Source organism: Perna viridis, chromosome 4 (genome assembly GCF_037379345.1).
Source record: "Perna viridis isolate PV_CMFRI_1.1 ecotype Kerala chromosome 4, ASM3737934v1, whole genome shotgun sequence".
In the NCBI taxonomy this organism is placed as follows: domain Eukaryota; kingdom Metazoa; phylum Mollusca; class Bivalvia; order Mytilida; family Mytilidae; genus Perna; species Perna viridis.
The window spans coordinates 35047699-35062466 of record NC_142448.1 but is presented as its reverse complement, the minus strand read 5'-3'; the positions used below and the strand labels follow the sequence as shown (position 1 = coordinate 35062466).

At 31.2% G+C, this 14768-nt stretch overlaps 1 protein-coding gene across 3 annotated transcripts in view; it reads left to right on the top strand.

Moving 5' to 3' along the window:
* LOC148619878 (putative G protein-coupled receptor B0563.6) overlaps positions 1 to 13439 on the top strand; it is a 37978-nt gene extending 24539 nt beyond the window's left edge. Inside the window, exons 1-3 of one of the 3 annotated variants that reach the window (XM_088580250.1) lie at positions 5999 to 6636; positions 7475 to 7581; positions 11241 to 13439. In XM_088580250.1, the coding sequence (XP_088436376.1) occupies positions 7580 to 7581; positions 11241 to 12315 (1077 nt within the window). In that variant the 5' untranslated portion in view covers positions 5999 to 6636; positions 7475 to 7579 and the 3' untranslated portion in view covers positions 12316 to 13439. Of the gene's footprint in view, positions 1 to 3889; positions 3956 to 5998; positions 6637 to 7474; positions 7582 to 11240 lie in introns of those variants that run through there. The other 2 variants (XM_088580253.1, XM_088580252.1) reach the window with 2 other exon arrangements.
* The last annotated feature ends 1329 nt before the right edge of the window (positions 13440 to 14768 follow it).

The following is a 14768-nucleotide window of genomic DNA, read 5'->3' as shown; positions in this document are numbered from 1 at the left end:
GAATACCAATACAATAATGGTCCTTTGTTAAACAAAACACATGACTTTGAAATAGAAAAAAAACATGCATGCATACAAAGCGTTACAAGTCAACTTTTCACTTTCGAGCACTTTTAAGCATTTAACTTAATCTTTTTTTAAATGTCATCTCTTTTGAGAAGTAAATTTTACCATTTCACAAAAGTGGCCACATAAAAGTAGTAGCACTGTTTAATTAAATTAGGACAACCAACTTGAACAGTATCGGAGTCAATGACGTTTGAGAAGGTGATGTATAGGAAACACAAAAACATGCAGCAAAAATGAAATGGTAAGCAATACAGTTCGAGAACTGTAACTGTTAATTTCTGTCTCCGGATTCGATTTTTTCGTTTGTTTCTAATCATTAGAAAAAATACATACACCCTTAAATTTGACATTTAAAAAGACATTTTTTAAAATTTGCATATGAATATGAAAGTAAATGAGCAACTCGGACTCCACTAAAACAGGAATCATGGACCAGATGCACCGGTAGGGTAAGCGTCCTCTGCTTTTCTAGAAACACCCACCGAGTTGCTAATAAAAAAGTCCGGGGTAGACAATCGGGAAAGGAAAACAGACAAACACAAGAAAGAACATAAAACAACCAAAATTATACGTACAAATCAACGAAAGTAAATGAGCAATTTGTACTCACCTAAAACATTGGAATCAGGTGCCCCGATACGGTGAGTGTCCTTTGGTTTTCAAGAAACACATGCCGATCTTCTCATAAAAGGTCAAGTCCAGGGTAGACGAAAACTATGACACGTTGAATAAATCGGTTTTCATTTTTCAGATGGATGCACCATGACAATTAGCAAATTCATGGTGGCGATTGTTATTATTTTCAAATATGATTTTTCAAAAACAGTTATGACCAAAAAGTATACATTTAGTTCTCAAAATTAATATACCCTTACACTTTTAAAATGGAAAAGGAATGTCTCCATTTAAGGAAATATAGGTTAAAACTTCTATAAATGTAACACCAAAGGAAATATCTGAAATATATAACAATTTGATAATCCCATTATGTCAGTGTTTGACGTCAGGACGATTTCATGCCGTGGCATTGATATTCTAGGCAACATTTAATTAGAACGAGGAGATATAAAGATTCGCGATAACATGCTTTCAATCTAAATCCAGGAAGAAGATTTCAACATTAATTGTTTACTGTCTTTGGTGTCGTAACAAAATAGTTGACAATTAAGCTTGTAATATGAAAGAACATTGTTATATCAACTTTGTCATCCCATGAATGTTTTAGATTACAGTATTTGAAAATAATAACCTTAATATAGATAAATGTAGGAAAGACAACAGTTATCGGGTAGGTTTATTGTCGTCCAAGATTTTTCATTTGTGGTATCATTTTGTAAATTATATATATGTATGCATCAAACCAAACCAAATTAAAAGTCCAAAATGGGTTCGGTTTTGAAAATTTTATTGTAACAGTAGAAATCAATCACATCTGCAAATTTAATGACTATTTTCATTTGAAGAGCTGTATCTCAGTAAGGTTTTATTGGTATTTAATAATAAGCAGGTTATGAGTGTGACAAACTAGTTTATCATACTGTAAGATGAACTGTAACTGGAAATCCCATTTCAATAATTTATTAAGCATTAACGTCGATAACCTTTTCCAACTGAAGTTTGTCGGTCATTTAAATGTATACTCCACATAATCTTCTATATTTAGAATTTCTGGGTTTTGAAGTTTGTTTGTTGATTGTATTCCATTTAAATGTACTGTATCTCAAAGTTCAGGCATACGTTTAACTAACAACTATTTTTCCAAGAAAAAATTAAAAAAAAGTCTTTGTAAGATTCATGCAAATTCTGTAATATGTGATACACGCTAAATTAGACTACACATGTTTACGTTTGTTATTAAGTTGTTCAATAGATCTATATGATAAAATACATAGTTATTCATCCCAATCTCTCTGCTCCTAAATTAGTGTCATGTTTAATCCAATCCGTAATACACACAAATCACGAAAAAACAACGCTGGTGAATTTTAAGTCAGAATGTTACGATGTTAATGGGATGGGAATAGATAGACTGTGAAGTATGTCCCATATGAGATTTATAGGTTATACTTGGGAAACTGTCCACAACACTTTTGTCTCTAATACGACGTCAGATTTTCTGACATTTCAACAACATTTGTTCATGCCTTGGTTTTCTTTACAAGTATATTCCAAGCGTAAAACAGGCTTATTATTATGCTCTCATAATTTCAAGACGAATTTTTATTTCTCCAAAGTTTAGTCAAACTGCCATTAATGATCTGATATTGTGAATGTCCTAAAGGCCTTCTGTAACTCAAAGTTGGACTAATGAATTGCTTAATATTGACGATTTAAAGATATACAGATTTTATTTTCAACATAGCCCTGTACATTAATAAGATTTATTTTGTTAAGGAAAAAAAATTATAAATGATTAAATGAATACACCATAACTTGTGTAAATTATCAGAGTTAAGACTGAAATTTCATAAGAATTTTAGCTGATAATGTTCATAATTACATTGTTTTTAGTTATTCGTATTTGATATTTGACACATTTTCCTCGAACCGGAGAGCTCTAAATTTCAGACGACTTCGTAAATACCAAAGATGATAATTCAATAATATCTATGACCTTTCCTTGCATCTAGTTCTTTCTTCAGTTTTTTGCGGAGCCCAGGATACTCATTATATTTTGTTTCTTTTTGCGTGTTATTTTGTTTATTCCGTTTTCATTGCACTGTGTGTCTGTTCTCCATTTCTTGGAATACGTTCTTGTTATTTCTGCAGGAAAAGTGATTCCTGTGACTACTATCTCATACAAATATATAATGAGTTCACGTTTTCAAAACTTAATGAATCATTTGTTAGCTTTTTCAATAGGAAACTAATCAAATGAAAGTCATTGAAAAGACGAAAAACGACTGACGTATGGAATGGGTTCGATGCCTGAGATTGGTTTGTCACACTCCGAAAAAAAATGTCTTTGTAACAAATATACACAGATCTGACCTTGTTTTTTACCAAATAAAAGTATAATCAAATAAAAAGAGGAAAATGTTTAATTATTGGTCTACGCGATCGGCAGTAAAGTTACATTATAAAACAATTTGATTTGCGACACACGAACAGAAACTAAATTGAACCCCTTCATACCTATATGAACTCAAAACACTTAAGCAGATGATAAACCTTTCATTGAAATGACATAGTAAAATTTGAGGTATTATTTATAAATCAGTATTTCCAGCTTTCAAGAGGGTTATTTGTCTTGCCTAAAAGCTTGTAAGCTTGTAAGTTTTCACAGTTAGTGCAACGAAACAAAATTTGTAAGATAACTAGGCTTGGAATAAACAAATTTTCTACCTGTATAGGGAAATCCGATTTTTCATTAACAAATCGGAAATGATATCCGAAAATTAAAAATACAACATAATTTGGACAGATAGACTCTAAATTTTGAGCTTCCCCTTACGTACAATGGTAGCATTTTATGATTTAATTAAGTATTGTAACTCAGAATTTAAGCCAACATTTTCAGTTAGATTTCAAGCAGGTTATTGAGTACAAACTACAACACTATAATAACACATTACAAGTCTTTAAACTTCCTACTATTATTATTCATTATGATATTTTTCAGACGAGCTTGATTGGGTATCATTTGTTCGTCATTATTCTATGAGAAGTACTCTAACTGGTTAGAAAGGATTCCGTGAACAATTATTTATTGAATATTAATTAAAATGTTAATCCTTATCTTTCTTCGTAGACACACCTTGAAACATTGATTTATATTTAGAAAAAAGTAGATAGAAACTCATTCAGTTTGTCAATATATCTGAATACTTTAATGCATTTATTCATTCTTTAATATATTTTTGGATCAGAAACAACTAATCTAAAGGTAGGATATTTATATATGTCTAATCGTCGGGTATTTAAATGCAACTATTTGTTCATAATTTGGTTTAGATTACAAAATGTCTCTGTCAAATTAGTATTTCTTTTATATTTTCTCAATGTTCATATTTTTACAATATGAAAAGTCCCCAACATTTTCATTTGTTTTAACTTTAATATATCATGTTTTTGAATTGACAATTTATTTTAGAAGTAATACAGTAAAAATCCCTCAGCTTTTAAGGCTCTTTTTTTGGCGGAACATAATGTTCAAATTCATCATATCAAGAAGAACGCTTGTGATGTATGAAATGATAACTTACAGTGACTCTCAGATGAGGTTTTGCAAAAGAGAAATTTTAAGCTCATAGGTAATGACTAAAATTTTTACGATAGGTTGGAGAAATATTGAAATACTTTCCATTGAAATATTGTTCAATTATTTCTATTTTTTGCGGATGTATTGTAAAAAAAATAAATGATATTATATGTGTGGGAAAATGATGTTCTCGTAATTTGCTAATTAAACAACAGCAATTTGCATACAAATTCAGTAATTTACTTTAGTTTTCATACGTGTTGCAATTATACATGTATTAAATTGATTTAACCTTTGTATGGTGGCATTCACGTATGTCAGACATAAAACATGATAACTTTTTTGTTCATTGCTGTTTTTGTCGAAAAAAAAACATGTTTCAGCCAGTTTAGTCAATCAGAAAATCAAGGTATTATTACAATTATGTTATTTGTGTTTTTTTTTTAAAAAAAAATATATCTATCGTCTTAATTGCATTTGATGGGATATAAAATCTTCTCATTAATTACTTTACATCTCGTAACAGTTAAACATCTTTCAAGTTTAATTGTCTGTGTTTGTATGTATGTTTGTATATGTGTGTGGTGTTTAAATCGCATAGAAGTGTCAATATGTGTAAATCAGTAATCAATTCAATATTCCCTAGACGACTTTTTCAGAGAAAAACACATCTGTAATTCATGTGTTCCGTTTTTGTCAAAATAATTAAAAAGATTTTAACATCGACAGAAAAATTAGTATACCGGGCTACACTTCAAGAGTTTGAGTTTTATGTATCCACTGACTATATAGTTAGATTTCAACTTTTATATCACTAGAGAGACACATATATAAAATGTTTAATTAGATTTATCGTCAAATATTAAGCACATGGATATGGTGAATATTATCCCTAAGTTTAAGATTTTACACATTTTTGAACGTTTTGTGTGTGGATTGATCGACTTTGACTCAAAGTAATTTAATTAAAATGTCATTAAACGTGATTGCGACACCCATTTTTCATATAACCATACACATTTAACATCATTGTATCATTGTCATCAGAAATAAAGCCGATTCATTTCATTAAATCCAAACGAATTGTGATATACAAAATTATAGCTTGTGTTGTCATAATAAATTCGTGGGTTTCTGTAAAATAAATATTGCTCACATCTGGATATAGAAAACATTTTAACCATAAATATTCATTGCATTTTAACTGACGTCAGCGCCCACTAACATGCTATTTTACATATTTATTACAATTGACGACACATTTCGCCTGCTGATCACAATTGGCTTTGAGGGTCAAATTTGAATCCCTATTCATCATCGTCAGTTTGTTTCAGTTCCAATCTCAATTATCAACTGATTTACAGCAAATGATATTAGTGCATTCTTACACGGTCTATTCATGTAAACACCCACTTAGTAATAACCAGTTTGCAGTAACTCAATTCAGAAAAAGTCCTCAGGAATTAAAAATGATACATGTATAACAGTAACTATAAATCAATTCTTCAATTTGTCAAGGAAAAATTCCTTCATGTTGTGCATAATTGACATGCTTATATCTATGACGTGCTGCTGGTTGAAGGTCAAGTCCCATAAAAACCTGGACCCAGTCGCTTTTATATAAGCGCGTTTGGTCAGATATATAAATGTGATGAAATGGTAACAGTTTATCAAATCGTATGAGTTGAAAGAGCAGTGGAATATCATTTCATAGGAAGGGAATCATGCAAAGTCGTCGCATTTGCCAATAATTCCATAAGAAAAAAGGCTATTTTTTAATTATACAAATTATTTCCTAGGGTTTCATTTACTTTGAATCGTATAAAATAATCGATCAAATAATACCAAATTTTAGAGTTTGGCAATGTGCAATAATTTGAAGTAATATATTTTTTTGTGGATTGTAGGGAAAATCTAAAAATTCTCTTTTTCAGCATTTGGTAAATGCAATTAGACAAAATCTGCGGATTCTCACAAAATATAAGTAACAGATACGATAATGCTACACGACAATGATACGATAAATGAACAATTTAACTACTAAAGAAAGAAAACATGCTTAAAAGGTTTAAAAATTAAATAGTATATTTTTATATTTGTCAGGGCAGTAGGCATATTTCTGAAATACCTTTCTGCAAAATTCATACAGCAGTTCTCTTGGTAACATTATAAAGCACAGTCTACGGGCTACACAGTTATATGCCCATTAAGTCTTATAATCTGTTTTCCTAGTTGCATCTTCCCAGAAGGAAGTAGACATTTGGAAAAAACACAGATTTCGTTCACCCTTTTGTGATGTAAAATGGTATAAAGCAGGCCAAAACATACACATGCAACAATCTTTGGCAGCAAATTTATCGTAAATTGTAGGTATCAAATAAAATCACATTGAAGTCAAATCATTACCATATTACCCAATTGTTTATATAAATTGTTTTAATCGATAGACAATGAGTTTATCAACATGGGCGTGTGATTTTAATATCATACACACTATTATATGAACTGTTTGAAGGCCTTCTGTTTCAGATTTAGTTTATACTTTTTGTTAAGAAACAGGTTTCGCTTTGTATCAAATTTTGACATATTAAAGTATATTTGAGGATTGATTTATAACGAAAATAGAGTTTATACATTGCCTGTCGAAGCAACAGAAAGAAATAAATTTCCTTAAGATCTAAAAATACGATTGGTTTACGACATATCTTATTCATTAGTTCAATATATTCTCTACTATTTAGAACAATTTTTTTCATGTATAGTCGGTAGGTGAATTAAATTCGAAAACGAAAAGCCTATAATTGACTTTCGCCGTTTGTCTGAACGGTTTATTAGTGTGGTAACGGCGCATTTTTTTATGGTCATTTCTTATAAGTCAGGCAACACCACAATAATGGCATATGTACATGCTTACAGATATCTAATCATTTTAGACTTGTGAACTCTATAGCATGTATTACCTGGACCCATACAGTAAACTTTGGGCTATTATTGAATAAAACTGTCAATCTATCTATCTGAACTTTTAAAAGATTTACTTTATTTATCAGTTTATACAATTATTTCGATTTATTCATAAAAGAAATTACCGAATATAATTTACGTTTTATGATTTCTTATATGTTCATCTCATAAATTGTTTATCACCTTCTTTTATACGTGAAAAATCATTACATTCATATTCTTTTTTCTCTGATGATTCAGCTTCCAGCAATGCATGTGATGCAATTGTAAATTAATAGGTCGAGACCACTAGAATTCTGACCTACAAAAGGATGTCACGTATCTGTGTCAATAGGAAGCAAAACAATGTACGTTGTCAAATGCTTTATCGCTTCAATTACCACAGTTCTACATATGTACTGACAATTGACCTTTATAGAATGCAATAAAATTCTTTTCCGTTTTTTGGTTATGTTTTAATTTTAATTACAGTTTAAAGAAAATAATTTATATGGTTTATATCTTATCTTTCTGATTCCATGCGCAAGTAATAAAAATATGGACATTTGATTATCATGGTACTTGTATTTTACTTTCAAGTAATACTTTCTCTATGGAGATACACGCTTATTTCTAATACTTATTATTTGCTACAAAATATATGGAAAGCGATAAGTTCATGAAATTACAACATATCGCAATAAATTTAGTATGCCATGTCAGATAGAAGACAATAATGAAAGTTTTAAGGCGGAGAGATCAATCAAAATTTTATTCGAACACACAAGAACACCTTATTGTTAACATGTAATAAAAGCAAGGTCCCTCATTGACTTATCTTGAAGGTAATCCTGGATTATTACGGTTGCATGTACAATTATACAATATCCTTATATAGTATAACTCTCGGCTGTATTAAAAGTGACACAGATGGGTTTTAATATGGTGTTATGAAATGGGAATTTTCATATTAACCCTGTATGATGTTCAAGTACAGTCTTATTTGTTTGAGGTCAGTTGTATTGGCCAAGGCGTGCCCGAGGGCTAAACAAATGATCGAAACCCAATACATCTGTATGAACACTTTAAACACGATTAATATGAAAATATCTATTTTATGACATCCTTATTTACTAAAGGGTTCAAATACTGTATATAGAATCATCTTTCAACTGTTGTATTTGCAAGAGAAAACTACTTGTCTTTGCAGAGAAATTACTGGTCTTAATATTAATTTCAGCGGTCTTAATACAGGCTTTACTGGTCTAAAAATATGGATTTTACTTGGTCTACCGGAAGTTGAAACTATATATAAAACCAATTAAAACCCATACTAAGACCAGTAAATTCTGTATAAAGACCAATTTATATCGTTATTAAGACCAGAAAAAATTGTATAAAGATCACTGTAATTCATATTAAGACCAGTACACTCTGTATACAAACCAGACAGCAGTTGAAACATGATTCTCTATCAACTGGTAAATTTCTATTGCATTTAAGCACATTAGTTTATAAAACAGTGTACTAGTCCACATTATTATGTAAAAGTGTATTGTACTAAACGTATGTTGCTGCTAGTCAATTTAAGATGAACTAATACAGATTTGCACTTAAGTAACCTTTTACGGGGGTAATTAGCCATAAAATACCCATAATTCAGACGAACACTAATATATCTTACATATTGCGATTTTATGGTCTTAAATCGTCTTTAAATTGGGTATACATTTCTTGCTGTAATATCATAAATGAGATTGTCTACTATTTGAATGGATATTTTCAAATAACTTATGGGTAATCGGCATTGTTCTCATTAGCTGCTACTTCGCATCAAATATGAATATTTGGCATTTTTGTCTTTTTTTGTAATTGGTTATAGATCATGTTTGATTGAAGATAAAAAAAATATTTGGACTAAAGATTGTTTTGATGAAAAAATTGCATTTTTCGAAATAAATTAAATCTTGATATCTTGTTGGAAAGTACGAAGGAGTTACTTAGATGAGAGAAGTATATTGACGTGTCCTTTATATATTTTTACGAAAGTATAGTGTAATCCAAAACTATTGACCAAATTTTACGACAAACGTGATGACTTTTCATTCAGAATTGTCAACTTTCCTTTCATCTGTGGCAACATCCCTTCAGCATCTGCATATGGAGTGTTCATATCATAACTCATACGTTATACCAGAGCTTGCTGAAGCTACTTTTTGTATCGCGCTAGAACTCTAACAAATAGGCTTCTGGAACAGGGTTATGTTGCTACAAAATTGAAGTCATCACTACAGAAATTTTATGGTCGTCAATATGAACTCGTGGATCGTTATGGTGTATCCATCTGCACCATGAAAACTGATTTATTCAACGGGGCGTAGTTTTCCTTTCCTCGTTTGTCTACCCCGGACTTGACTTTTTAACAGCAACTCGGCGGGTGTTTTTAGAAAAGCAGAGGACGCTTACCCTATCGGTGAACCTGGTCCATGCTCCCAGTTTTTAGTGGACCGAGTTGCTCATTTGCTTTTGATACTTTGTATGTATGATTTCAGTTACTTTATGCTCTTTGTTGTGTATGTCTGTTTTCCATGTCTGGTCTTTAACCCTGGATTACATTCTTTTGATTACCGCTATAACCTTGGTTCCCTTGATTACTTTTAAACATCTTTCCAGCTTTTTCATATCAATAATCTTTAGTAAAACACGAAATTGACGAAAATCATTGTGATTAAATACTGTTTAAAGTGGCTATATAAGCAGTTATATGATACCTTAAAAGTAGAAGACATTGACTATAGTGCTACCTAAAAGCAATTAGAATATGGCCTTAAACTTATAACGCGTTGTTTTAAGCATCATTATTTCAATGTTATAATGTTTACCCTTTTGCATTTTTAGCTCCTGTCCCAAATAGGAATTCCTGACTTCCTTATGTCTTGTTACGTTTTTACCTTACTTTCTTTCTATGGTACTTGAGCGGCAACTCTTTCGCTATATCTGTGTGTTGGAGCCAGCTATAGTCTGTATTGTGGTATGAGTGTTTCATCGAAGACCCATAGGTTGCCTTTGGCTGACTATTTTCTCTAAGTTTAATGACAAATGCACCATACCTATTATCGTTATATTTAATTTAATCCAATCTTTTAAAATGATCCGCCCTTAGAAAAAATCTGCATATTTAGTCAGCTGTAAAGTTGTTGTCCTGACGACACCCCCATTGCACGCTTGGTAATCCGATGTCCCATTTTACCAGACAAAAAATCAATTTTGAATTTATGTTTATGTATATTTTATTTATTGGAATAATGTAACGAATTCAATTATGAAGAATAAATAGTCAAGGGAACCAAGATTCGAGCGATTATCAACCGAATATATTGCAAAGATAAAGATTAGACAGGGAAGATAAACACACAAAACAAAAATCATGACATTATCATTATAATGCGTACGAACAAATAGAAGAAGGAAAAGTAAATGAGCAAACCGGACTCCACTAGTGGTAGGAAACATTTACAACAAAATGTATGTTTATACTATGTCGATAGCGATATACAATATTGTTTCTACCCCAAGCTGTATATGTCTAAATGTCCCAGTGTGAAAAAAATATTGAAAAAAAACATATATTTTACCTAAAATTTCTAGTTGTTTACACAAAGGAGGGTAGTGTATCGATTGATACTTTTCCCTAAGATCGGATTAAAAAGATAGTTGTAGTTAATGATTGAATAAAATCAATATTCAAATTGCGTTTTATGTTCGACTTAAATGCCTCATTGTAAATACATGACTATAAAATTCAAACTGTTAAGACAAAAATAGTTATTAGCTGTTGTTAATGACTTTGGCATTAGGCTATTGACATTTGAAGGTTTCGTTTGTCATACTAATGAAGGGTTATATGAGTGAAATCTACAATGGTTGGAAGATAAGTAATAAGATACCAGGTATATACTTAGCAAAAAAAAAGAAAACAACAAAGATTTGATGATATATTAACTGTATTGTTATTTACTAATTTCAGGAACATGAATCTGTCTGAAGGCCAAGTAAATATAAATAGTTCAACAAGAGAAAACAATCTTACGACAAGTGGAACCTTAGATGACGTTGAACTTGTTGCACTGATTTGTAAAAATTACATCGGACCTATATTATGTACATTTGGAATAATTGGAAATATTCTGAATTTAGTGGTGCTAATCAAAGGAAAATTAAACGAGACGCCATATTTGTATCTTAAAGTATTGGCAATGACTGACATGTGCGCACTGGCTCTCTCATTGCTGCACTTAACAGTGTCGAGTAAATCAAGTTCATTTCATATGAAGTTTTTCGATGCCTTTATATTTTTTCCTTTGGTGAACTTTTTCACAGCGGCAAGTGTCTGGTTGACTGTTGGTGTCACCATAGACAGATTTGTTTCTGTTAAAGATCCACTATGGGCAAGGACAAAATTGTCCCTTAACAAAGCACGGATCAGGATTGGAACAATTATATTATTGACTTTAAGTGTTATTATACCACGCTTTTTGTGTTTTCACTTACGTGGTGATGGAGGGAGATATCGCATCTATCCAACTGCTTTTCGTGCTTCGATCAATTACAGAATTTATGATCTCATCTGCATTGCACTTTTCCATGTAGCACCTCTTGTTATATTTTTCTTATCTAATTCTTACTTAATTTATGCTGTTCACAGAGCGAGATCAATTAGACAAAAATATGACATCAGGAACAATAAAGAAAAAGACTGGCAAGCGGAACAGAGACGACTTACCATTACATTAATAAGCATTGTGTTTCTTTCCATCTCAGCCATAGTACCGTCAACAATCGGCGATTTCACCCGTCTTTTGCATATTCCATTTTCTTTCTATCACAAACTCCGTCATATAAGCAATATTTTGATATTGGCAAATTTATCTGTTAATTTCTTGTTGTACTGTGCTTTTAACAAAAGATTTGTTCGTGTAATAAAATCAATATTTGGCGCCGGATATACAAAAGTAAAATTGTCCATAAGACGAACTCGAACCAGTCGTTATTCAAAAACAGAAACGCACATTTTCCTTCCAGTAGAGCTTTACAGTCGATGAGTTACTTAAATTATGGTACACAAACATAAAGACTGCGTTAAGATAGTCATGTGAATTCACACCATGTCAAATGTAGAGATTTATTGCTATATGGAATATTCATTATCCACTACCAGTGATAACTTGAACGCTAACCACTTATGATTTGGACTTTTAGCATTTTGGAAAATGAGAAATGACAGATAAAAATCGTCTGTGATTTGAATTTTTAGGATAGAATTTGAAAAATTCATAAATACAGCCATTCATTTCATGGCGTATGCGTGTACGTTAGCCAGTCTATATTACATAATTGTGATGTTGTACTTAATAATTGTCGTTTGTTTTTCATCATACTATTACTTGTTATTTAATATAACACCATTCTAAGAATTGTATGTATATATACACTTTGTGTTTTATTTGTCTTTCTCAAATCATTCAATCCTTTTTTTCTCGATGTTTTATCAGCTTATTGACCATATGTTACTTGTAAAAAGCATACAAAAATACTATAAGGTCCATCAGTGACGAATTTATATTGCATACTGTGATGAAGTAAACGTCAAGTTATTGTTGGTTTAAAAAATTGCAATTGTTGTGTTTGACATTAATTTTAATTTTAAAAAGTCATTTTATAATCTCTTTGTTGACATGATCACACATTTATAAATACGTTAAGACCATTGTTGTGTTATACTCATTCATATCGTAAAGTGCAATGTTTTGGTGTTTCAGATACTTATAATTTGTGATTTCCTATGCCCTGATTTTTCACCGTTCACTTAATAATAGTAGCTATTTTGAAAACGTATAAACTGTGTGAAAGATACTCATATATGCATCAAGTTGAATAACATGCTAACAGAGAAAACGTGATACAACTTAGGCAATTTATTCAACCATCGAAGGACAAATTCCGCAATTAAAAGTCCGTCCTCGAAATGTTGCATCGTGGCTGAGTCGTCGCTGCATCATAGCTATGCCGTCGTAAAATACATTTTTAATGTGAAACGGCATGATCAATAGCAATTCATTAATGCATTACAGTTTCTTAATCGCTCCATATTTAAAATAACTAGTATTCAATTCCGTAATTTAGACAATTGTGATATTAGTAAAAGTTAGCATTCATTCATAATTAATCATGTTTTGTTGTTTTTCCATAGATTAAGGAACGTAAAACAATTTAAAAATAATGTTTATTGGTTTAAATAGCTTAAAGAAGTATACGGTCCCTATGAATTGAAGTTTTACGTCCAATATAATAAACGAACACTTACAAACAATACGTGGAAGCTTAATCTCTCATTCTGAAGGTATATACGGTTTATGTGACTGCATATCAGGGGATAAGGAGAATGATGTGACAACTACATTTTTTTTTTACTGTTTTCTTTCCCGAAATTGTCAATTTCTCACTGGACATTCAAACTTACTCGACATTGCCGATCGTTAATATAAGATAAGTAGTTATGGTCATCCATTGTAATAGTGTCCACTGATACCGTTAGACTGATGGCCATTAAAAATGGTTAATTATACAGGAAAAGCTAAATGTTTATTCTAAAAAACGACCGATAGGAAACAGTATACATTTCATCGAGGTTAAAAAGAATTATTTTAAATTGCATTTATTTTCAGAGTTTTTTTTGTGACTGGGATATAAGGGAAAACAATGATTTGAACAGTTAAAAAAGAACATGATCGAAGGATAACTAATAGATAATGATAACAAACACACAAAACAAAGAACATGAAATAACCAAAAAAGAGAAAAGGAGATGAGCAACCCGGGCTCAACTAAGAAAGCCACAAAGGACTAGGTGCAATGATATGATAAGCATCATCTTCTCTTTCAGAAGAATCAACGTGAAATGCCACGTCCGGGTTAGATGATAAAATAAATCAACACTAAGACAGGGAAAATAAATCGATCTTCCTAATGAATTACACAATCACGATCCTCGAGGAACGTTAAATGTTGTATTGATAATTTGCAGGAACATTACTCTGTTTCAGTAGAATGCATGTTAGAAGTCCAGAAGGGAACAATAACTCGGAATTGGAAACTAGCGGAACGTTTGTGATATGATAAATCTATACACAGGTGCTTGAAAGGATGTTCCCACTGATGGAAGGGATTAGACGATACAAAACGAGAATACATCGCTATTATCGTTAAGTTTAATCATGAATTTTACTTTCAACTCATCTTTCATAATAGTTAGTAGTATGCCGACATGAAACTAAAGTGTCTGTAATATTCTTTATGTCAATTTCAATTGGATGCGATGTATTAAATCAACGAATTAAGTATGGTCATCCGTATTGTGGAAACTGGTTTAGTTTCTCTTCGTGATCGCCAGTTATATATTTTAAACTAAAAGTCTATCAAGTCTTGCAAACTATAAGAGAAAGTCATTCCCGTTTTGTTGAATTCTGTTGAATTTATCTCTAGGGGTTCTTTCATA